The sequence below is a fragment of the Salminus brasiliensis genome, chromosome 24 (genome assembly GCF_030463535.1).
Source record: "Salminus brasiliensis chromosome 24, fSalBra1.hap2, whole genome shotgun sequence".
Lineage (NCBI taxonomy): Eukaryota > Metazoa > Chordata > Actinopteri > Characiformes > Bryconidae > Salminus > Salminus brasiliensis.
Window position 1 is genome coordinate 8,325,629 of NC_132901.1, and position 26,219 is coordinate 8,351,847.

The 26,219-nt window shown below is 41.3% G+C and overlaps 1 protein-coding gene across 1 annotated transcript; it reads left to right on the forward strand.

Annotated features, from left to right (window-relative positions):
- Window positions 1-1,780: 1,780 nt before the first annotated feature.
- LOC140547063 (histone H2B) lies at window positions 1,781-2,155 on the forward strand. Its single transcript, XM_072670583.1, has one exon. It carries the CDS (start codon window positions 1,781-1,783, stop codon window positions 2,153-2,155), a length of 375 nt encoding a protein of 124 aa, XP_072526684.1.
- The last annotated feature ends 24,064 nt before the right edge of the window (window positions 2,156-26,219 follow it).

Sequence of the window (26,219 nt, forward strand, 5' to 3'; positions counted from 1 at the left end):
ATGTTTATTTACAAAGGCCACATGGCCCCTATCCACTTCTTACAGTGACTCAAAGTAGGCTCATACACAGCCTCACTAAACAGTTCATCTTATGCCTAGGTCACTGAATTGTATGAATTTATTCAGTTATTTATTTATTTAAGATTTCGCCATAAGACCAATCTATTTCAGAAATGATTTTAGCTCTTAATTGCAGTTTAGGTTACTTCGTCATTATATGGTCAAGCAGGTCTGGAGCTAGGCTGTAGGTTTCAAAGCTAAATCATGTTGAGTTAAAGTATTCACAGTGAAGGTTATGCATGATCCAAAGTGTGCTGCGTTATTTTGAACATGAGTACATCCAGAGAGAACGGAATTCTGGTTGACTGTATTTTGTATGGCTACCCACTCAGTGGCTATACAGCAAAACAAGCGTTCTGCACACGTACAGAGTATGAGGCGGAGCTGATGTACTGTGACGTCGCTCGGTTCCCTTGCTTTCATTTAGGTCCTATAGAGGGGTATAATTGGCGTGCCTCGGGTGCTCCAGCTTCATAGATTCTCTTCTCGTCGACTGGGAAAAGAAGCAGCTAGGATGTCCGGCAGAGGCAAGGGCGGCAAAGGCCTTGGAAAAGGAGGCGCCAAGCGTCATCGTAAAGTGCTTCGCGATAACATCCAGGGTATCACTAAGCCGGCTATTCGCCGTCTGGCTCGTCGTGGTGGCGTCAAGCGTATCTCCGGTCTGATCTACGAAGAGACCCGCGGTGTGCTCAAAGTGTTCCTGGAAAACGTGATCAGGGACGCAGTCACGTACACTGAGCATGCCAAAAGAAAGACCGTCACCGCTATGGATGTGGTGTACGCCCTGAAGCGCCAGGGACGCACTCTGTACGGATTCGGAGGTTAAACGCTCGGCCTGAACAGCTCTAAACCCAACGGCTCTTTTAAGAGCCACCCACAAATCCAGCAAAAGAGCCTGTTTCTAATCTTAGCTTGTTTGTTTCAAATAAGGCAGTCTCCCGGATACTCTGTATTAAGAATGTAATATACGGGAAGAGTACATATATGTTACTTTGTATATATGTATTGTTTTACACCCCCCCCCGTATGCGTTGGTAAAATCAGAACTATACGTCTTAATAAATCCTGATAGTCGCCGTCAACGCCGCTGTGGCGAAAAACAGATTAAGCCCTGTAGATTAAAAATGCGCGGGAAGGCGAACAAAGAGTTGATCATATTTGTTTGTTTCAATAAAGTCAATGATGGTGGTTATGAATCTCCCGGTTACTTTGTTAAGAAGCTCATTTTCAGGAGGAAAAAACATAATTTATATATAATATTTAAATATATATATATATATATATATGACATTATATTCTTATATAATAATGTGATTATTATATAAGAATACATATTGTTTTCCATTTACCCCGTTTGCGTTTGCGTAAATCAGAATTATACAGAACATCGCCGTCAACGCCGCTTTGGCGAAAAATAATGTGCCGCCTGCACGGTGGGTACAAATGCGCGGGTAGGCGAACAAAGAGAATGCTGCTCAGGGGAGGGGGAAGGGAGGAGGAGAAAAGGGAGGGGAAGGAGGGGAAGGAGGGGAGGGGAGGGCAGGGGATGGGAAAAGGGAGTGTGGGGGGTTGGGAAGAAGCGAGCGGACAATTGTTGTCCAAAGGTCGTACGACGGCATTCTAAAGGCGGTACCTTCTTGTATTAGAATGCCAGAGTCTAAATAATGTGGGAGCTTATCGCCTCCTCCTCATTCTTCAGTCTTACTCGACGAGGAGCAGTATGCCTGAGCCAGCTAAGTCCGCGCCCAAGAAGGGATCCAAGAAAGCCGTGACCAAGACGGCCGGGAAAGGAGGCAAGAAGCGCAGAAAGTCCAGGAAGGAGAGCTATGCTATCTACGTGTACAAGGTGCTGAAGCAGGTCCACCCTGATACCGGTATCTCCTCCAAAGCGATGGGCATCATGAACTCGTTCGTGAACGACATCTTCGAGCGCATCGCCGGTGAGTCTTCCCGTTTGGCTCATTACAACAAACGTTCTACTATTACCTCTAGGGAGATCCAGACCGCTGTGCGTCTGCTCCTTCCCGGTGAGTTGGCCAAGCACGCCGTGTCCGAGGGCACAAAGGCCGTCACCAAGTACACGAGCTCCAAGTAAATGGTGATAGCGGCGTAATCCAAACCCAACGGCTCTTTTAAGAGCCACCCACGGTTTCTTCGAAAGAGCAGTTTTATTCAAGAACAAAGTCGCCGATGGTAAGCTATAATACTAATTATTATTATTAATATTATTATTATTTTTTTTTTCCCCCATGAGTGCTTCTGCAGCCATTATTGTAAAAGGAATGCCCTTCAGTGTGTGTATGTATGTATGTAAATCAACTTACTTAGTTGTTTGTCTGCATTTAATTGGTATAGTATACTAAGATTCAGGGGCAGAGCAGCAAACTAAAATACTGTGCCATACTAACTGTATGGCGTGGGGTTGTAATGCTAAGTGGGATAAATGAAGCTGCACATCACCTGTGAAAGACCAGTCCAGAGGAGATCAGCCTTACAGGTGGGGAATAGTGAGGCAGGAAACCATACTAGGGTTGACTTGAAGCCTAGAACTATACACTTGATCTTTGTAATGAAAGCTGTCTAGTATATATAACCAGGCATACGGTTAGGAAAGAGAGGAAATGAGTATCTCCACAAGCTTTTTTTGTTGGGTCACAGAAGGGTAAAGTTATTCAAAGCCTTAGGTTTATGGTGAGATTTGAGTGAGCAAGAATAGGTTCAGAGCTAGACTTTTGATGTAGAGGGTCGGAGCAAGGCAAAAAGACGAGGGTAGAGTAAGTAAATTTAGGTAGCGTAAGTAAAAAAGTATGGCGGTGAAAGTGTGTTCAGTGCAGATGTGATCTAGGAAGAGTGAGTAACAGTAGCTTTGTAAACGAGGCCTCAGGTTTATGATGGAGGTGGATTGTGTTAAAGTGACTGTGAGCTTAGGCCTTTGCCTTAGGAAGGTTCAGAAAAAGTGAATTTCAACATTGGCCATCAGCCTGATGATTTGGATACACATGGCCTCGGCCTACTGAGGAATGCACATCTAAGTAGAATGGTCATGTCTGCATGGAATGGGTTAAATGAAAGTAAAAGTTTAAAAATAATAATTTGGTGTGTTGCTTATTGGGATAGAGGGAGGGATGGGGTTAATTTGTTTTAGTACAAGAATGAGATTGGAGTTGTTTCATGTGAGGGGTTCGAATGAGGATGGGGAGTGATTTTGTATAATGGTTGGAGGAAGGATGGGGTTATTTTGTTTCATGGTTAGAATGATGTTACGGTTATGTTGTACTAGGTTAAGAGGGAGGACAGAGTTATTTTGTATTAGGACTATTTGGTTTGGTTCACTAAAAGATGAATTTGGTTGAAGCCTTAGGTTAATGGTGAGATTCGAGCGAGCAAGAATAGGTTCAGAGCTAGACTTTTGATGTTGAGGGTCGGAGCAAGGCAAAAGGACGAGGGTAGAGTAAGTAAAATAGTATGGCGGTCAAAGGCCTCAGGTTTATGATGAAGGTGGATTGAGTTAAAGTGACTGTGAGCTTAGGCCTTTGCCTTAGGAAGGTTCAGAAAAAGTGAATTTCAACATTGGCCATCAGCCTGATGATTTGGATACACATGGCCTCGGCCTACTGAGGAATGCACATCTAAGAAGAATGGTCATGTCTGCATGGAATGGGTTAAATGAAAGTAAAAGTTTAAAAATAATAATTTGGTGTGTTGCTTATTGAGATAGAGGGAGGGATGGGGTTAATTTGTTTTAGTACAAGAATGAGATTGGAGTTGTTTCATGTGAGGGGTTCGAATGAGGATGGGGAGTGATTTTGTATAATGGTTGGAGGAAGGATGGTGTTATTTCATTTTAGGGTTGGAGAGAGAAGGTGGTGGGGTTTGTATTAGAGTATGAATGAAAATGGGTTATTTTATTTTGGGGTTAGACGGCGGATGGGGTTATTTTGTTTCATGGTTAGAATGATGTTAAGGTTATGTTGTACTAGGTTAAGAGGGAGGACAGAGTTATTTTGTATTAGGACTATTTGGTTTGGTTCACTAAAAGATGAATTTGGTTGAAGTCTTAGGTTAATGGTGAGATTCGAGCGAGCAAGAATAGGTTCATAGATATTTTTTTGATGTAGAGGGTCGGAGCAATGCAAAAGGACGAGGGTAGAGTAAGTAAAATAGTATGGCGGTCAAAGGCCTCAGTTTTATGATGAAGGTGGATTGAGTTAAAGTGACCTTGAGCTTAAGCCTTTGCCTTAGGATACAAAGGAAGGTTCAGTAAAAGTGAGTTTCAACATTAGCCATCAGCCTGATGATTTGGATACACATGGCCTCGGCCTACTGAGGAATGCACATCTAAGTAGAATGGTCATGACTGCATGGAATGGGTTAAATGAAAGTAAAAGTTTAAAAATAATAATTTGGTGTGTTGCTTATTGAGATAGAGGGAGGAATGGGGTTAATTTGTTTTAGTACAAGAATGAGATTTGAGTTGTTTCATGTGAGGGGTTCGAATGAGGATGGAGTGATTTTGTATAATGGTTGGAGGAAGGATGGGGTTATTTTATTTAGGGTTGGAGAGAGAAAATGGTTATTTTCTATTAGGGTTAAAATGAAAAATGGGGTTTTAGGGTTTAAATGAGCTTGGGTTTATTTTGTATTGGGGTTAGAGTGAAGGTGCAGTTATTTTTTATTAGGCTTGAAAAAGGGCATGATTGTTTTATGTTATGTTTAGAATAAGTTTTGTCTTTTTTTTTTTGTTATTTTGTTTTTTTTGTTTTAGGGTTGGGGGGGTGTATGCAGTTATTTTGTGTTAGGGTTAGTATGAGCACCATCCACCAAATGTGTCGTTTGCAACAGGTCAATATTAAATATCTATTTAGTGCTTCTCACTACATTGAAGTTCACTTTTCTATACAACTGAATGGCTTGTGTCCTTAATAATGAGTGAAATTGAGGCTGACTATTAAAGAAATTTGTATTATACTCTCGAGTACAGAAGCTGTTGTTGTGTGTATTTATTTTATAAGTGAAATGGAAGGGGAGGGGGAGTGTTTATTATTTTTGTCTTTTACATTACTTTATTAAGGTAACCATAGTTCATGCTGCTTTTTTGCCAGTGTTCACAAAGGCGACTTTTCCAAGAAAATACACAAGCAAAAACAACGCGACAGTGAGGCGGACACTGGTAGGAGGCTCTAAAAAACTGTTGGGTATTTTGGTAAAACTAACTGGCCCTTTCTCCAAGACCCAATTACGAAAGAACCCCAGTGAGCAGCCAAAGGCGACAGTGGCAAGAAAACAACTCCGTCAGAGCTGGAGGAGGAAACCTTGGCAGGAACCAAGACTCACAAGGGTGATCCATCCTCCTCTGGTCAGAACTGTTTATAAATTATTAATAAAAGTTACCAAACCATCTATACTGTTGAACTGCTCTGGTGTGCAACATTTTGATCATCATAATATAATAATCATGGTGTAGAATAACTTTATATAGTCATGGCAGTGATGGTCAGAGTAATGAGAGTAATGATAGTTAATAGTGGTGATATTATAAGTGACAGATAGTTAAGAGTCCATTTAGGTTTTAACATGGTCACTAGGCAGGTAGCAGTGGTAGGAGGGTGTGTTGCTGGTCTGGCATGGGTGGTGGGTGAACCTGGTGGTCAGACTGGTGGGTGGCAACGTCATTGTTGAGCAGTGTCAGTTTATAGAGAGTGTGTCAGACGACTCCAGCAGGTCTGACTATAAAAACCTAATTAAAACATTTATTTACATTTACGGCATTTAGCAGACACCCTTATCCAGAGCAACTTACAAAAGGGCTTTGCTATTTACCCGAGAAAAAGCTAGTTTGAATAGGCTAAAAATTCAAAGATACCTCTAAGTTTAGACACTACTAAACACAAGTCAATAAGGTGACCATAGTACTCTAAAGCACTAGCCAGAAGGTAACACAGACACAGGAGAACCCTGAAACGCTAGTGTACATCTGCTCCACTGTCCACAAACCTGAGTGATCAAAAGCTAAACCAAACAGATGAGTTTTCAGCCGATTTGAAGATTGAACCTGTGTCTGAGCCCCAAACATTATCTGGAAGGTCATTTCAGAATTGAGTTTTTTATAAGAAAAGGCTCTTCCTCCTGCTGAGGTTGCTAATAGAACTGGAATGATATGGTCAAATGTTCTAGGTTTAGTGAGGACCCTGGCTGCAGCATTTTGAACTATTCAAAGTTTTTTGAGGTTCCTGCTGGAACAACCTGACAAAAGTGCATTACAGTAATCTAGTCTTGAGATAATAAAAGCGTGTACTAGCTTTTCTGCATCCTGTAGAGATAAGGAGTTTCTTAGTTTGGCAATGTTCCTAAGATGCACAAAGGCTGTCGTACTAATATTAGCTGCATGTTGCTCAAACGATAAATCTGAATTAAATATGATACCAAGATTTTTAGCTGCTAGACCAGGAATAATGGAAACATCAGCCAAGTTTAACATTAAGTCTGATCCTTTATTTTCTTTAAACTAAATTTATCATCAGGTTTGGCTGATATATAGAGCTGTGTGTCATCTGCATAACAATGGAAATTAACATCATGTCTGTTTATAACTGAGCCCCGTGGTAACATGTATAATAACAGTCCTAAAATAGAGCCTTGCAGAACTCCATATCTTAAAAACAGGCCATACTAATCCTCTGAATCCTCATAGGGGGCGCTACAAGCTCTATGTTGAATGTGAAGCGCAACACTGTTGTGTCCCGTATTCAGAGCTTGAAACTCATTCATTCACAACAGAGTAGCATAACGCTTTCATTCAGAAGACATTAGAATCATTATTTTGATATAGAATACAGTACCAGTACTCTTTCAACCAGAATACGGTAGCATAACACTACACAACCAGCATAGAGGGGCATAACTCATACAGAATACAGGATTCAGTTCAAATGAATTTTATTTATACAGCGCTTTCACAACAAATGTGGTCACACAGCAGCTTTACAGAGATCCGGGTCCAAGCCTCTTTTGAGCAAGCCAGTAACAACAGTGGCAAGGAAAAACTCCCTCAGATCGAGATGAAGAAACCCTGAGAGGAACCAAGACTCAAAAAGGGAACCCATCCTCCTCTGGTCGACACCGGATAGCACAATGAAAAGCAAAACAGGAATAAAACACGGAATTAAGGGAATATGGCCAATGTGCCGTCAAGCCATAAAAAGATGAACACATGAGTGAAATGTTAAAGTCCATGCAGGTACAGGGTCACAAGCACAGCCATGCAGTGAGGGGAGGATGACTCCATTCGAGGCCCCAGAACCGGACAGCAGGCAGGAGGGTGGTGGAGTGAGCCAGGTCTGCCGATGGAACAGTTGAAACTGGGCATCTCAGCACATGGGAAAGAGAGAAAACACACAAAGGGTTGGGGGGGGGGGGATTACAGCAAAAACCTTTTAGAAGGGTTACAGCAGGACAGGGTAGGCAAGAGCAGCCAAACACAAATGCACTCGCACCAGCAGACAGCAGGGGGCAGCTCAGCACATGGGGGAGAGGGAAAGAGAAGACATGAAGAAAAGAAAAAAAAAAAAAAGTTTAGGTTTATATATGAATATGAACAGCATTGTAACACCACTCAAGCACAACAAAGCAGCAAAACAAATTATACAGAACACAGCAGTGTAACCATTTTCCTGCAGAACACAAGCAGGACACAGCAGCGAAAAACCAATCAAGCAGGACACAGCAATGTAATTAAACAGAATACAGCAGCGCAAGAACGATCATGAAAAACACAAGCAGGACACAACAGCCCAACACATTTTAAGCTGAACACAAGCAGGTGGCACAGCTGCAGCCACCTTTAGAACTGTATTATATATATATATATATATATATATATATATATAAATATATATATAAATATATATATAAATATATAATGAAGAAAAGATTTAGGATTATATATGAATATGAACAGCATTGTAACGTCGCTCAAGCACAACAAAGCAGCAAAACAAATTGTACAGAATACAGCAGTGTAAACATTTTAAAGCAAAACACAAGCAGGACACAGCAGCCCAACACCGTTCAAGCAGGACACAAAAGTGTAACAATTTTGATGCAGGACACAAAAGTGGCACAAGCAGCGAAATATTGTTCAAGCAGGACACGGCAGCATAATTATCATAAAGAACAAGGTTAAGTGACACTGTTCAAGCAGGACACAGCAGCCCAACACCCATCAAGCAGGATACAGCAGCGAAATATCGTTCAAGCAGAAAACAGCGTGACAATTTTGATGCAGGACACAGCAGCAAAATTATTATACAGAACAAGGTTAAGTGACACTTTATAAGCAGGACACAGCAGCCCAACACGGTTCAAGCAGGACACAGCAGCGTAACAATTTTCAGGCAGAACACAAGCAGGACACAGCAGCCCAACACGGTTCAAGCAGAACACAAGCAAGTGGCACAGCTGCAGCCACCTTTAGCACTGTGCTTGCAAGGCAATCTTGTAAAAAATTGGAGACTGTTGGTTCAAAAGTTTTACCTGTTTCTTACAGAGACTGGGATTGTTGAGGAGTCTGAAAAAGTCCAATGCGCCACCTTTCTGCACGTCCCTGGGGAAGATGCAGTGAAGGTCTACAACAATTCAGTGAGGAAGAAACTGAAACAAGAAATGTGCTGAAAAACAAGTTCAGGGATTACTGAGAGTCAAGAAAGAACCTACCCGATGTTCGCCATTTTTTCTTCACGAGAGCTCAGGATCCAGCTGAAAGCGTACGGTAGGAATTTGGGAACCAGAAACTGCAGAATTCAGCAACGTTCTCACATATTCTGGGCACCGCATGTCACCGCTGGGAAAGCTACCACTCACCTGTGAACACAAAAGCCAATAATGCAAAATTAAATTTCAAATATTGTTGACGGTGATGTACCAGCAATACTAGGACGTGAGACATGGGAGATGTTACAGCAGGACAGGGTAGGAAAGAGCAGCCAAACACAAATGCACTTGCACCAGCAGACAGCAGCTCAGCGCAAGGGGGAAAGAAGAAATGGTTTAGGTTTATATATGAATATGAACAGCATTGTAACACCGCTCAAGCACAACAAAGCAGCAAAACAAATTATACAGGACACAGCAGCCCAACACCATTCAAGCAGGACACAGCAGCATAACCTTGATGAAAAACACAACCAGGACAGCAGCGAATTTATTATATAGAACAAGTGACACTGTTCAAGCAGAACACAGCAGAGTAATTAAACAGAACACAGCAGAGTAACAAGTTTGATGCAAAACACAAGCAGGAAACAGCAGCCCAACACTGTTCAAGCAGAACACAAGCAAGTGGCACAGCAGGGAAATATCGTTCAAGCAGAAAACAGCGTGACAATTTTGATGCAGGACACAAGCAGGACACAGCAGCAAAATTATTATACAGAACAAGGTTAAGTGACACTTTATAAGCAGGACACAGCAGCCCAACACGGTTCAAGCAGGACACAGCAGCGTAACAATTTTCAGGCAGAACACAAGCAGGACACAGCAGCCCAATATGGTTCAAGCAGAACACAAGCAAATGGCACAGCTGCAGCCACCTTTAGCACTGTGCAAGGCAATCTCGTCAAAAATTGGAGACTGTGGGTGCAAAAGTTTTACCTGTTTCTTACCGAGACTGGGATTGTTGAGGAGCCTGAAAAATTCCAATGCACCACCTTTCTGCACGTCGCTGGGGAAGATGCAGTGAAGGTCTACAACATGTTACAATTCAGTGAGGAAGAAACTGAAACAAGAACTGTGCTGAAAAACAAGTTCAGGGATTACTGAGAGTCAAGAAAGAACCTACCCGATGTTCACCATTTGTTCTTCACGAGAGCTCAGGGTCCAGCTGAAAGCACCAAGGCGTACGGTAGGAATTTGGGGACCAGAAACTGCAGAATTCAGCCAGTACTCACATATTCTGGCCACCGCATGTCACCGATGGGAAAGCTACCACTCACCTGTGAACACAAAAGCCAATAATGCAAAATTAAATTTCAAATATTGTTGACTGTGATGTACCAGCAATACTAGGACGTGAGACATGGGAGATGTTAGGTGTGGTTAAAAGAGTGCATGGAATCACAAAGTAAAATGACATTCTGAAAGATATTGATCTGATCGCTGTCCTTGGATTCCTACCAGGACATCACCACATTCAAGTAGATCCCATGGTCTCAAAAGTGATTCATCCACCAAGAAAAGTCCTGATTGCCCTGAAAGACAACAATCATTGATGAGCTACACAAAATGGAGAAAAGGGGTGTAATCACCAAACAGCATAAACCGAACAACTGGGTACGCAGCATGGTCACAGTGGTGAGGATTTTGGCAGATCAAACTTCATGATGAAAGTTCCAAGCTCTGAACATTGAACATACCCATTGGAAGATACAGATTCCTTTGACCTTCTTTTGGGGTGTCCTCAGCTTCAGAGGTATTCCAAAGGTCAATTGAAGGCCTGGAAGGTGTTGTCAACGTTACGAACAATATCTTAGTCTAGGGTGAAACGGTCAAGGAAACATGGCTGCAGACTCATTCAAGTGCTGAAAAGCGAAAGATAGTGGAACCTGAAACTCAACAAAAACAAGTGCAAGATCAGATCACCACAAATCCAGTACATTGGCCATATGCTCTCTGCAGAAGGTCTCAATCTAGATCGAGAGACAGTGAGAGCTGTAACACACATGCCTTCACCAGAAAACAAGCAGGCACTCATGAGATTAATGGGCATGATTCAGTACCTTTCCAAGTTTATTCCCAGCCTGTCAGCGCACCTCTCAGAAAACTTCTCGAGCAGGACACTCTGTGGCAAGTCGAGCACAAAGCTATAAAAAAACTGAAATCTCTGCTGATAAATGCTCCCACACTAAAGCTCTATGATGTAAAAATACCTGGTACACCATCTGTAGATGCGAGCTCAGAAGGCTTCGGAGCAGCAGTTCTGCAGGAGGGAAAGCCAGTGGCTAAATTACATTCCGAAAAGCAACAGCAAATGATCCAGAGATGCAGTTACTACACACAAGGACCATGGAAGGATGGCCCAATGAGAAAAATCCAAACATACTGGACATTCAAAGCAGAAAAGCAAACTACAGATACAAGACAAGCTGGAGAGAAGACAACTCAAGCAAAACAGCTATTATGACAGACAGACAAAGAGTCAGCCAAGCATATACATGTGAGACAAGGTGAGAATTCAGAGAGGGCAACCTGCTATCATGATCAGCCACGATTCTTCACAGTCCAGACGCCAGATGGAAGAACCTATAGCAGAAACAGAAAACAGAACACACATTCACAGGACACAGTTCAAGTTCCTGTCCTTCTCCAGATGTTATGAACATATGGACAAGTGTGCAAATTCTGTAACAGCAAAATCACTTTACCAAAAATGTGTAAAACAAAACAATCAGAGCAGAATGAGGGGAAAAAATAAAATAAAATAAAATCATGCAGTTGAACAAAAAGACAGAGCAGGAAGGATTTCTTCATTGGAACAGTTGAAATCAGAAAAAAAAAACAGAATATTAGACAAACATCAACACTGTCACAACAAAACTGTCAAATCAGATTTGAAACAAAACTCAGAATTCAGCTTGCAAACCGCTCACTTATTCTAGCAACCACATGTCACCGTTGGGAAAGCTAACGCTGACCTAAAAAAAGCAATACTGAATTTCAATGAGACGTTAGGTGTGGTTTAAAGATAGGAGAAACAGAAAACACCTCCTCAGGGCAGCTTAAAGAGTTTCCATCAGCATCACCCAATGTTGTTGCAGATTCCTGTGTCGAGCTGCAGGTCAGTGAATCTGGTCCACCTGCAGAAACTGGTACTGCAAAACAATCAGACTTACCTGAGACACATCCAAGAGAGACATTCTTCACAAGGTCAGGAAGACAAGTGAAAACACCAGCAAGATACAAGGACTGAATCTGGAACACACATACAGTACACATTTACAATATTCACACACACATTCAGAGGACACGGTTCAAGCTCCTGTCCATCTGCTGACTGAATTTAAACTTACTGTCATTTACTGCATCTTACATTTGTTTAGGTTATTCTGCAATGTCAAGCTATTCTCATAAATATGCTGTTAAATGTACAGTTCATGTAGTTCAGTTCAGAGACTTCATCTCATTTCCCTTGAGTTTTAAAGCATTTTGGTCCGACAGTGTTTGTATGAACGTTGTTGAGAGTCCTGCACAGCCCAAATCCTCCTCATTTATAGTTTTATTCATATTAAGAAAGAGAAACAAAACATATAGAAACTCAAGTGTGGGGATTTCACATGTTCTGTAGCTAAGAGGCAGCCCTAGCTAAGAATCACGCAGCTCACCCAAAAGTACTAAAGTGTGAGTGTAGCACAGAGTCGTCCTTCCTCCATACTTTCCACTGAGGAACTGAACCGGTTAGCAGAGGGAAAAACGGCGTGGTGGTCGAGGAGCTCCTCGGCTTTTCCGGGGTCACGCAGACGCCGCCAGTCCCTCTCCGGTGCGGGAGTGGAGACGACGACTCTCGGTGTCCGTCGCACCGGTAGTGCTGGAGTTCAGACACCGCGTTGGAGGAGTCACGGGTCAAGCTGGACGACTTCCTTGCAGAGCAGCTGGAAAGCTGGTTTTTCCGCGGTCGCCATGTTTCTCGAGGCTACAGACAAAAATGCAAAGGCCGGTTAGTTAGACAGAGGACTGTACAGTAACACAGACAGCACAAGGATCCCAACAAGTGCCTAAGATGAAGAAGACAAAGCTCACATTACGGACTATAAAATAGGATGGCCGGTCGAAGCATGCTTTTTGTTGCATTATTGCTTTTTTAAATGCTTTTTTAAATGCATTATTCAGCAATGATATGGAATACAGCACACACTGGCCAAATCCTTCTAAAGTTAGAGGAGTGAGGAATGAGTTCCTGTGGAGTTTCAGAGGTTAAAAGGTTCATGATGTTCACCACAGTTTAAACAAACACTGAAAGTTACCTGGAATCGTGCTGAACATCTTCTCTAACTGGCTACAAGGGGTATAGTCTTCTTTTTCTTCAGGATCTGCTTGAGAGACATGACAGATTATCTAGAACATGTCAAGTGATTTGGATAACATCAAATACCTCAGAGTTGAATGCTTGTTAATAATAATAATAATCTGAAGGGGAGTTGAAGTCCTGGTTTCTTGCATCACTGTGGGAGAAAAGGTTCTAGCTCAACCACGACCCACAGAGCAGGACTTTCCTAATTTAACCCAGCCAGTAGGTCAACACTTAGAGCCACGCTTCAGGGCTACAAGGGGTGTACCCATTGTCAACTTCTTCAGGATCTGTTGGAGGGACACAATAAAAAAGATTAAATAACGAATATATTTATATTTATATTTATAAATATTTCTGAAATATATTTAAAGTGATGCGGTATAAAAATGGGGCTGCCTATAACTCTGGAGAGGAGACAGAACAGAGGTGGAACATAAGTCATCTTTGATTATTTACTTCTTGGTTATGAACGAATACTATTATTACAAAATTCAGAAACAGCGTGTTAACATCAAAAAAAATAAAACATACCGGCTGTTTTTCTCCAAACACTTCACGCTGTCCTGTTAGGTTTCAGTGCAGCCCTTACAGTCTTTATTTGAACCACATTGTGCCCTAGAGAACTTTTAGCCTTCGTCAAAGATGAGCCTTCAGTTTCACTGCTGAAGAAAATACATGAGATATTTAGCAAAAAAAATAAATAAATAACACAAACAAAAAAACAACAAATCAATCAATGAGTAATCAATAGACAATAATTATGAATATACAAATCAGTAAAACATAAATAAACAATCAATTCAGGAACAATAAACCAACACATTACATGAAATGTAGAACAATTTTTAGTTCTTTTGAAAAATCTCATTTTCTGAAATCTTTTTATTAACTTAAATCTTGATATTTAATATGCTGTTACTATAGTAATGGACTTTAAGCTCACTATGTGTCTGCCTTAAAGTTATAACAATGTTTTATAGGAAGAACTGATTCTGGTATTTTTACCAAAACTAAAGTTTGACCAGGTCATCAGCAGTCAGCAGCACATTTTCACATTTGAGGTCACGAGTAACAAAGTCCTGCTGGTGCAGATAGATCGTGGCACTGAGGAGCTGGAAGAACCCTGTTTTGGCCGGTTGATGAGGATATTGAAATGTCATGGATGTGAACAATGTGAGAGAGGTTCACTACTCAGAGAATGCCAAGTTCCCGGGGCAGGAAATCAAAATCCTCATCCGACTCCATCACCATGTGCAATAGTCACTTGGTTGGGGTACTGTTTGGATGTGGCCAGTTTAACCTTGCTTAATCTTCCTTTAGCAATGTCATCCAGCACCTTGAAGCCCTGTGAATGGATTAAACTTAGAAGGTTAAGAACATTGTGAGGACCCCTTTCTCCTGTGTAGTTTGCTGGAATTAACAGTTTATTTTATGTTTTGACCTTAATCCTAAAAGCACTGCTAAGACATGTTAGAGACCCCTATTCTTTATATATTTGCTGTAATTCAGACGTATGGGAAAGACAGAATACTGTTATAATACAGAACTGATTCTTATTTCCATATTTGAAGATCTTTTAATGATTTGAATCAGTTCAAAATGTCCTGTATATATGGCCCTTACCTCTGCAGCCAAGGGTGCTGTGTCACCTCCGTCACTTAAGGCCAGTTGCCAGGACTGATCTGCAGCAGTTAACAAATGAAGTCCTGGCAGGGTTCCTCCACTGTGATCTTATCTGAATACACTAAGGCCTGTCGCTGGAGATTCCTCATCTTGGAGGCTTTGAAAGGCAGGAGCCCGGTGACCGTGACATTACACCCAGGCACCACACATGTACTGAGGAGCTGGGAGAACCACGTTTTGACATCCATGGGATGTTGTGGAGATCACATTCCCATGAGATCCGTTGCTGCAGACTCAATCACGATGAACACCTGCCCGTCTTGTTCAAGATTTCATGGATGTGAACAATGTGAGGGTGGTTCACTATTCGGAGAACGTCCTCTTCCCGGCGCAGGAAATCAGGGCTGTTGTCTATTATTTTAACAGCCACTTAGTTGGGGTAACTGATGTGGCCACGACCTTGAAGCCCAAACCTGTCAGGACTTCATCTATTTCCATTTTGTCCCTGTAGGTGGAAGATAAAGCTAAATGTTAGAACATTAAGGGGGTTCAGCAATTCATTATGCTCGGTTTATTTAATTATGATCATAAAAGAATTGACAAAACTGAAGTGTCTTCAACTGAACCATAATGTTTACCAGTCCTTCAAATGTTGAAATGAACAGGACAACTGCACAAATCAGGAGAGACTCCCACATCAAGGATCCTATGAATCATTCCAGTTGTTGTGAGTGACTGTTTACATCTGTCACAAGTGGAATTCAGTACTACTTCTTTACTTTTGGTTTTAGGTATATGAACTTGATACACAATCATAAACTGGATCAATCCATGTCTGCTACAAGGAGGGGAGACATGGAAAGAATCACTTTCCATACTTTACCTGAGAAAGAGGAGCTTGAGTACACTTATTAGGGAGGGAACAAACTAAGTCATTAAGTGGCTGGTTGGTATAAACGGAGGTCTGATAAAAATAGTAAATAAACAGACTTGCTGTAGACACTGGAAATGGCTCAGGTTTCGAAGTCTCATGTGGGAAACCTCCTACAGCACAGGTAGAAGTAAGGTTAAGGTTAAACCAAATGATTTTAGTCAGAGAAGGAAACATGCTAATTAACTACATTAACAATAATAATACCATTACAATTTCTCACCCTTTACTTTTTTGGTGAGAATGATTGGAAAAATAATCCACTACACCGCTGACGCAACATTTCAGATTACCACAGACCTACATACGTGTCTTAGGTCACAACTGGATGAGGATCACCACTGTCATCTGAGAAAATGGGCTCTAAAATACAGCAACACATTCTTATTCAACTTTTGCAAAGCTTTAAAAAACTATAAAGTGAGCTAGTGTAAGTGAGCTGTAACTTGAATAAAATCAACAGAGATCTTTTTTCTCTTGCCTAGAGGCTCCTCGGTTTCACTGTCTGACTGGCCGGTGGTATAATCATAATCATAGCATTCCTGCTCTACATCTAAAAAACAAAGTCTAAACATACTGACATTATAATCTCATAATGCATATACTATCATCAACATGTAGTCAATATTTCCCTGAAAGGTGAAGCAGTCTTTTTCTGGCTCCAACCATTGTGTGTCTTTAACACAGACAACTGACCCTGCTCTCGCGAAGGCTATTGTCTGAAAAGATATTTTTAAAGAGTTCTACACTGATCACTACCAAACACAGCAGCTCAAAATATATAAACATTTCATCACAAAATAATTACATGCCAACTGAAAAGAATCAGGATTATAGAGGAAAGCTGTCATAAAACGGATTAAAGTATTTATTAGTACCCTTCTGCTATTCTGCACCATGCACAACTGTTACAAAATAAAACTAAATAATGTTCAATAGTTTTGATGCACATGGTTTGTCCTATGATATAACTTCACACAATTCAACTCTATTGAATTTTTCCATTTAACGCATTCTCTTGGTCACTCGAGCAACAGGATTATTGCCGTTCTTCGCAACCTTTTGGATGGTGTAGAGATGGAAAATGAAAAGCATGAGGTTTCATTCAAATAAGAAATATCTACTGGTAAATGAATTAGATGAATGTACATTGTACATTGCAAAGGTTTTACCATTAATCCTGATGCTGTTCTCAAAAAAGGACCTCAAGAGTTCTTTTGCATATCCAAGGTAAGCACTGCATATGTCAGCATCAGACTCTAGCAGGATACAATACAATACAATTAATACAAGGGGTCCAGTGTACAGAATGAACTGCCTGAATTCAGTGGCTTTCCACCAATTAACTTCCTGAAAGAGGCTGTCAGTGAAATTCAGTAGACATAGCTTCATTCAACCTCACAAGCTAGTCAGAAATTTCATTTTTCTGACTAAATGACAAACGACAGGTATTAGGTCCTATGCACAAAAACACAAGCACACATTTCACAACACCTAAACACAATAAATGCATGTAGTCTAATGCAAAACTACTGACAAGGTCTTCCAGCTGTAATAAGTGGGCTTTTCTCAAACTGGTGGTTCTCGTGGTCTGCAAACTGACTGACCTCTTTATATGTTCTTAGCTTCAAACAAAGCTTCAAAGCTTCTGTTACATTTTTAAAAAGCTCAAGCAGGTTATTCACATGAAAATGCCTTGATGTGCACTTTGTCGGCGTCTGCCTGAAAGATAAAACCTTCATTCTGTAGTTTTCCCAGCTCTTCTAGGAAGTCATCAAGGTAGTCCACTAGTCGATGGGGCTTTGACTTTCCACAGAACGGTGCAACTACATATGGCTCCACGTTGTTTTACTAAAATAGGCCAAAACTGTGCTGCTAGACTTGCAAATTGGAAGCTCATCAACAATGGCTGAGGTGAGGTCAGGTCCATCACCAACTGGGCCTTAAAGTACTGCATCTGGGTCTACTTCACATTTTCTCTGACTACTCCACATTTTCACAATATCCATAATCTAAAGACTCTTGAAGCTACTAGAGTCAGAATTCAAGGTTATGTCTGGAAAATCTAGATTATTACTGGCTCTCGTTTTCACAGTTACAGCCTCATTCACTTCATTTAGCATATGGGCTGTCGGTTCAGTTGCTAAAGCGTTCACTTCAGCCATTCAGCTTCTCCACCCTGGTCCTGGAGGCACCCAGCTCTGCATATTTCAGTGGTTTCCCTGCCTCAGCGCATCCACTGCAACTCTGAAAGAAGTACAGGGCAAGGTGCATTTTTACACAAATTCACTTACCCCAGTCGTAAGACATGTCGAAGTTCTGCTTCTCATGACGCACTTCAAGATCAGCAATCCTACTCCTGAGACACAGAACACAGAGCCGGATGTCTAAAAAGGCCGCCCACAGCATTTGGCTCCACACTGATGTTCTGTCCATTTTTCAATGCTGTGTCTTAAACCCCACTGACGAGTCTGTACAACCTTAATGAAGACCTAGATGTGATTTGAGAGGGTTGAGAGAAGTTATAAGGAAGTATTTCCTGAAATAAACAGGGTAAGTATTGACCTCTACCATTTATTAGAATCATTAGCCTCACAGTTTCATCATTAAATTAAAGACGCAAAATGTGGAGAAGCGTCTTGGCTGATACGCTACATATGGAGTAAAGTGACAGCTGACCTTTTTCCTTCCTCCCTGAACAGGTTTGCAGTCAGAATGATTAAGGAAAAATTACAACGTGGAAAACTATACGTACATTTGAACATTAAATGAAACTGAGGCTGCAATAATACTTACTAATTTAATGTTTCTACTGTTTAAGCACTGCCAGTGTGTTGTGGCACAGCAAGTCCTGTCCCAAGTCCCGTGAGCTTCTGAAACTAATATTTCTAAATACAATTATATCATTAACTACAGTTAATTCAGTGTCTCTGCAAAAACATTTCAGGATCTAACAAAACCCACAAATTCATTTTACCTTGTGTTGCCAAAGTATGAGCAGGACTCCCAGATTTAGCCCCTGCCTCCCAACATCTAGACAAGCAGCAGCTTCTGGAGCTGTTTAATTCTGCTACTTAGAAGGAGGACTACTTTCAGACACTGTAAAGAAATCAGTACTTTTTCATTACGGTTCACAGCTAAAATGTGACCCTGGAAGTTTTCAATTCTCACTTAAATAAGAACTAATGAAATATGTGAGGTAAAGTTGAGTTAAACAGAGCTAATGCAGCTCAGCATCAGCTATTAACTCTAACTAATATTCCTACTGGAGGAAACAACAAGACCAGCTAAAACAGATAACGGCAGAAAGCCTGTGTTGTCGGATGAAACAATATAGAAAAGTTAGTCCGTTTTTATCAGGACCTTTTCCAACAACGTGGAAAATAAGAGCCTCTTTTAGAAAGGTTAGAGCTCCCGAAGTTTCTAAGTTAACGCCGCACATCAGCAGCGCTAGCAAGTTAGCTCCTCCAGTCGTACAGCTGAAGTACAAACACACACGAAACCAGAAAACCAAGCTTTCAAACATTCACTGTACGTTTATGGTCACATATAAGGTAAAAGATCAGCTTAAAAGCAGCTAGTTCACATGAGCTCACCTGGCTCTATCGGGAACGTCTGTCCTGGGAGCCTCCTTGAAGTAGACTGACAGACTGGAAGGGGCGATACCGGTGACGCGCCTCGTCCCAACAGAACTGGACTACAGCTTCATTTGGGCAAAGCTGGAGCGACGATGAGGATTGCAGATGGAAAATCTTCCATAAACTCAAAACTGCTAAAGCCCCTCATTTAGATAACGCTTTAAACACTGTACTCTCATATGCAATTGTACACACACTGTTTAATCAGCAGATTTGATTTCATTTAGAAAGTCCAGAATATGCTGCCATAGTATTTCTATGTTGTTTATTTGATGAAAAATCCACATTTAGTACATCATACATATTTATAGTACAAAACTGTAAATCATACAGATTTAAACATTCTATATATTTTATTATTTTATTAAATAGGTTAATTCTCCGCGCCTTTAAAGCTTGCAGATGAAAACACTGAGAGACAGAAAGTGTAAACTTCAGTACTGGAAATCATGATGTAATTGAATTTATTAAAAATAAATGAAGTGAAATGAAAACTTTAACACTGTAGAAGAAATCTGTCTCTACTGGACAGACACGTCACTTCCGGCTGACAGGTCTAGCGCTGCTCTCCTGCTGCTTGTTTCTCCCAGTCATATCTTTGTATCAGGGATGAGCAGAACGAGGCTTTTTAACCAGTTGAAGCAGAAGTGGTTCATTTGAAGCTCTACTGCGCCACCTGTTGTACAAATACAATACTACACCACCACTGCCTGATTCACTTGTGTTCATAAGCTTTGTCCAAACTGCTCCATACAGCGATGTCGGACTGCGTTTCTTCCTTTAACTGAATGAATTTCATCTGAGTGTGTAATTCCTTTACTCTCCTCCTAAACAAAACAGCATGTTTGACACTATTAGATTAAGGGAAAAACAGCACTGTTGAATGTGCATGTAGACTGTACATCTGTTGAACACAGAAATAGAGCTGTAAAATGTTTTTATTCAGGTCATTTCACATCGTCTCCAGTAAAAAACCTTGAATGCTGAGGAAAGTCAATAATTTGATGATGAAAGTGAAGCAAATTCACACATGTTCTGTATTTACGTTTTATTTAAGTACATATTTCAGATGATATGCAGCTCGTCTACAGCGGGACCGGAAACTCACGCGCACTGACCCGTGATTGCGTTCCAGTGACGTAACGAAGCTTCGTTTCCGGCGGTCACGTGATCGTAGGTGTTTTCAGGACACTCTGAGCTGCTGTTTCGATGCGGCCCTGCTTTCAAAGCTCGAGCCGTGATTCCACACAGAGCTTCGACCGGCCATCCTACTTTATAGTCCGTAATGTGAGCTTTGTCTCCTTCATCTTAGGCACTTGTTGGGATCCTTGTGCTGTCTGTGTTACTGTACAGTCCTCTGTCTCACTAACCGGCCTTTGCGTTTTTGTCTGTAGCCTCGAGAAACATGGCGACCGCGGAAAAACCAGCTTTCCAGCCGCTCTGCGAGGAAGTCGTCCAGCTTGACCCGTGACTCCTCCAACGCGGCGTCTGAGCTCCAGCACTACCGGCGCGACGGACACCGAGAGTCGTCGTCTCCACTCCCGCACCGGAGAGGGACTGGCGGCGTCTGCGTGACCCCGGAAAAGCCGAGGAGCTCCTCGACCACCACGGCCGTTTTTCCCTCTGCTAACCGGTTCAGTTCCTCAGTGGAAAGTATGGAGGAAGGACGACTCTGTGCTACACTCACACTTTAGTACTTTTGGGTGAGCTGCGTGATTCTTAGCTAGGGCTGCCTCTTAGCTACAGAACATGTGAAATCCCCACACTTGAGTTTCTATATGTTTAGTTTCTCTTTCTTAATATGAATAAAACTATAAATGAGGAGGATTTGGGCTGTGCAGGACTCTCAACAACGTTCATACAAACACTGTCGGACCAAAATGCTTTAAAACTCAAGGGAAATGAGATGAAGTCTCTGAACTGAACTACATGAACTGTACATTTAACAGCATATTTATGAGAATAGCTTGACATTGCAGAATAACCTAAACAAATGTAAGATGCAGTAAATGACAGTAAGTTTAAATTCAGTCAGCAGATGGACAGGAGCTTGAACCGTGTCCTCTGAATGTGTGTGTGAATATTGTAAATGTGTACTGTATGTGTGTTCCAGATTCAGTCCTTGTATCTTGCTGGTGTTTTCACTTGTCTTCCTGACCTTGTGAAGAATGCCTCTCTCTGATGTGTCTCAGGTAAGTCTGATTGTTTTACAATACCAGCTTCTACAGGTGGACTGGATACACTGACCTGCCGCTCGAAACAGGAATCTGCAACAACATTGGGTGATGCTGATGGGAACTCTTTCAGTCGTCCTGAGGAGGTGTTTTCTGTTTCTCCTACAGGTTCTTCCATCATGTCTCACGTCCTAGTATTGCTGGTACATCACTGTCAACAATGTAAAATTTAATCTTGCATTTTTGGCTTTTGTGTTCGCAGGTGAGCGTTAGCTTTCCCAACAGTGACCTGCAGTGTCTAGAATATGTGAATTTTGGAGTTTTGTTTCAAATCTGAGTGACTTGTAGACATTTCCTGAGATGACTGTTTTCAAGTTGGACACTGGTGCTGAATGCAAAATGTTCTTGTTGTTTATTTCAAGATTTTCAGTCCAGTTATTCTTTTCACTTTTGTTGTGACAGTGTTGATGTTTGTCTAATATTCTGTTTTTCTGATTTCAACTGTTCCAATGAAGAAATCTTCCTGCTCTGTCTTTTGTTCAACTGATTTTTTTTTTTTTCCTCATTCTGCTCTGATTGTTTTGTGTTATATATTTTTGTTAAAGTGATTTTCTGTTGCAGGATTTACACACTTGGTCATAGGCAGGACATTGTTTCTGTTTATGTTCATAACCACATCTGGAGCAGCTTGCTTCTGTTGCTTGTTCATTTTTAGCTAGTTTGGATTTGCTTTCGTGTTTAAACCCAACTGTTTGTTTTGTTTCTGTTCTGTTTTGTATTTCATTGAGCACTTTTTTCACTTTACTTGATTTCCCTTCATTTGCACAGCAGATATTCTTGGCCTTTGCTTGTGGTATTAAGGAAGACCAATTGTGGGCAAGGTTGCTGAGAGAAACCGATCGGACACTGATGCTCATGTCTCTCTAATTAAGGAGTCATTTAACTCCCCAAATTCATGATCTTTTGCCTTTTTCAGGTCTGTGGAAGAAGCCTCTCTGTATGGTTCTCTCAGATGTGCCTCAGGTAAGTCAGGTTGTTTTACAATACCAGCTTCTACAGGTGGACTGGATACACTGACCTGCCGCTCGAAACAGGAATAGGCAACAACATTTGGTGATGCTGATGGACAGGAGCTTGAACCGTGTCCTCTGAATGTGTTTACACATTTACAATATTCACACTGTGTGTGTGTGTTCCAGATTCAGTCCTTGTGTCTTGCTGGTGTTTTCACTTGTCTTCCTGACCTTGTGAAGAATGCCTCTCTCTGATGTGTCTCAGGTAAGTCTGATTGTTTTGCAGTACCAGTTTCTGCAGGTGGACCAGATTCACTGACCTGCGGCTCAAACAGCAATCGGCAACAACATTGGGTGATGCTGATGGGAACTGTTTTTCAGTCATTCTGAGAAGGTGTCTTCTGTTTCTCCTACAGGTTCTTCCATTTTAAACCACACCTAACATCTCCCATGTCTCATGTCCTAGTATTGCTGGTACATCACTGTCAACAATGTGAAATTTAATCTTGCATTTTTTGTCTTTTGTGTTCGCAGGTGAGCGTTAGCTTTCCCAACAGTGACATGCAGTGTCTAGGAATATGTGAGCGGTTTTCAAGCTGAATTCTGGGGTTTTGTTTCAAATCTGAGTGACTTGTAGACATTTCTTGAGATGACTTTGCATTCAGCACCAGTGTCCAACTTGAGAACAATGTTTTTGTTGTTTATTTCAAGATTTTCAGTCCAGTTATTCTTTTCACTTTTGTTGTGACAGTGTTTGTTTGTCTAATATTCTGTTTTTCTGATTTCAACTTTGTCCCTTTATTTGCACAGCAGATATTCATGGCCTTTGTCAATTTCCGTTCTGTTTCTCTCAGCAACCTTGCTCACAACTGGTCTTCCCTAATAACACAAGCACTCCTGTCTCTGATTAACGAGTCATGCAACTCACCGAATTCATGGTCTTTCGCCTTTTTCAGGTCTGTGGAAGAAGCCTCTCTGTATGCCTCAGATGCCTCTGATGTGACTCAGGTAAGTCAGGTTGTTTTGCAATACCGGCTTCTGCAGGTTGACTGGATTCACTGACCTGTGGCTCGACACAGGAATCGAGTGATGTTGATGGACGGGAACTTGAACCGTGTCCTCTGAATGTGTGTGTGAATATTGTAAATGTGTACTGTGTGTGTTCCAGATTCAGTCCTTGTATCTTGCTGGTGTTTTCACTTGTCTTCCTGACCTTGTGAAGAATGTCTCTCTCTGATGTGCCTCAGGTAAGTCTGATTGTTTTGCAGTACCAGTTTCTGCAGGTGGACCAGATTCACTGACCTGCGGCTCGACACAGGAATCAGCAACAACATTGGGTGATGCTGATGGGAACTGTTTTTCAGTCGTCCTGAGGAGGTGTTTTCTGTTTCTCCTACAGGTTCTTCCATCATGTCTCACGTCCTAGTATTGCTGGTACATCACTGTCAACAATGTGAAATTTAATCTTGCATTTTTGTGAGGTTTAAGCTGAATTCTGGGGTTTTGTTTTAAATCTGAGTGACTTGTAGACATTTCCTGAGATGACTTTGCATTCAGCACCAGTGTCCAACTTGAAAACAATGTTCTTGTTGTTTATTTCAAGATTTTCAGTCCAGTTATTCTTTTCACTTTTGTTGTGACAGTGTTGATGTTTGTCTAATATTCTGTTTTTCTGATTTCAACTGTTCCAGTGAAGAAATCTTGCTGCTCTGTCTTTTGTTCAACTGATTTTTTTTTCTTCTTCATTCTGCTCTGATTGGTTTTGTTTTATATATTATTGGTAAAGTGATTTTCTGTTTCAGGATTTACACACTTGGTCATAGACAGGACATTGTTTCTGTTTATGTTCATAACCATATCTGGAGCAGCTTGCTTCTGTTGCTTGTTCATTTTTAGCTAGTTTGGATTTCCTTTGTGTTCAAACCCAACTGTTTGTTTTGTTTGTTCTGTTTTGTATTTCATTGAGCACTTTGTTCACTTCACTTGATGTCCCTTCATTTGCACAGCAGATGTTCATGGCCCTTGTCTGTGTCTGATCTGTTTCACTCAGCAACTTTGCCCACAATTGTTCTTCCTTAATACCACAAGCACTCCTGTCTCTGATTAAAGAGTCATGCAATTCACTGAATTTGTGGTCTTTTGCTGCCTTCAGGTCTGTGGTGTACACATCAGTGCTTTTAACGGGCCTGAGAAAAGCTGAGGGCTCCTCGAACACCACTGCCGGCTTTCCCCTCTGCTAACCGGTTCCTCAGTGTAAAATATGGACTAAGGACGACTGTGTGATACACTGTGTTTGGTTGCCTCTTTGGTACATATGTGACATCCCCACACTTGATTTTTTTAATTATATTTATATATATATATATAATTTCATATATGGGAAAATGATAGTAGCGTGACATTGCAGAATAACCTAAACAAATCTAAGATGCAGTAAATGACAGTAAGTTTAAATTCAGTCAGCAGATGGACAGGAGCTTGAACCGTGTCCTCTGAATGTGTGTGTGAATATTGTAAATGTGTACTGTATGTGTGTTCCAGATTCAGTCCTTGTATCTTGCTGGTGTTTTCCCTTGTCTTCCTGACCTTGTGAAGAATGCCTCTCTCTGATGTGTCTCAGGTAAGTCTGATTGTTTTGCAGTACCAGTTTCTGCAGGTGGACCAGATTCACTGACCTGCGGCTCGACACAGGAATCTGCAACAACATTGGGTGATGCTGATGGAAATTCTTTCAGCCGCCCTGAGGAGGTGTTTTCTGTTTCTCCTATCTTTAAACCACACCTAACGTCTCATTGAAATTCAGTATTGCTTTTTTGGCTTTTGTGTTCACAGGTCAGCATTAGCTTTCCCAACGGTGACATGTGGTTGCTAGAATAAGTGAGCGGTTTGCAAGCTGAATTCTGGAGTTTTGTTTCAAATCTGATTTGACACTTTTGTTGTCCAATGAAGAAATCCTTCCTGCTCTGTCTTTGTTCAACTGCATGATTTTTTTTTTCCCTCATTCTGCTCTGATTGTTTTGTTTTACACATTTTTGGTAAAGTGATTTTGCTGTTACAGAATTTGCACACTTGTCCATATGTTCATAATCACATCTGGAGAAGGATAGGAACTTGAACTGTGTTCTGTGAATGTGTGTTCTGTTTTCTGTTTCTTCTATAGGTTCTTCCATCTGGCGTCTGGACTGTGAAGAATTGTGGCTGATCATGATAGCAGGTTGCCCTCTCTGAATTCTCACCTTGTCTCACATGTATATGCTTGGCTGACTCTTTGTCTGTCTGTCATAATAGCTGTTCTGCTTGAGTTTTGTTCTCTCCAGCTTCTCTTGTATCTGTAGTTTGCTTTTCTGCTTTGAATGTCCAGTATGTTTGGATTTTTCTCATTGGGCCATCCTTCCATGGTCCTTGTGTGTAGTAACTACATCTCTGGATTATTTGCTGTTGCTTTTCGGAATGTAATTTAGCCACTGGCTTTCCCTCCTGCAGAACTGCTGCTCCGAAGCTTTCTGGGCTCACATCTACAGATGGTGTACCAGGTATTTTTACATCATAGAGCTTTAGTGTGGGAGCATTTATCAGCAGAGATTTCAGTTTTTTTATAGCTTTGTGCTCGACTTGCCACAGAGTGTCCTGCTCGAGCAGTTTTCTGAGAGGTGCGCCGACAGTCTGGGAATAAACTTGGAAAGGTACTGAATCATGCCCATTAATCTCATGAGTGCCTGC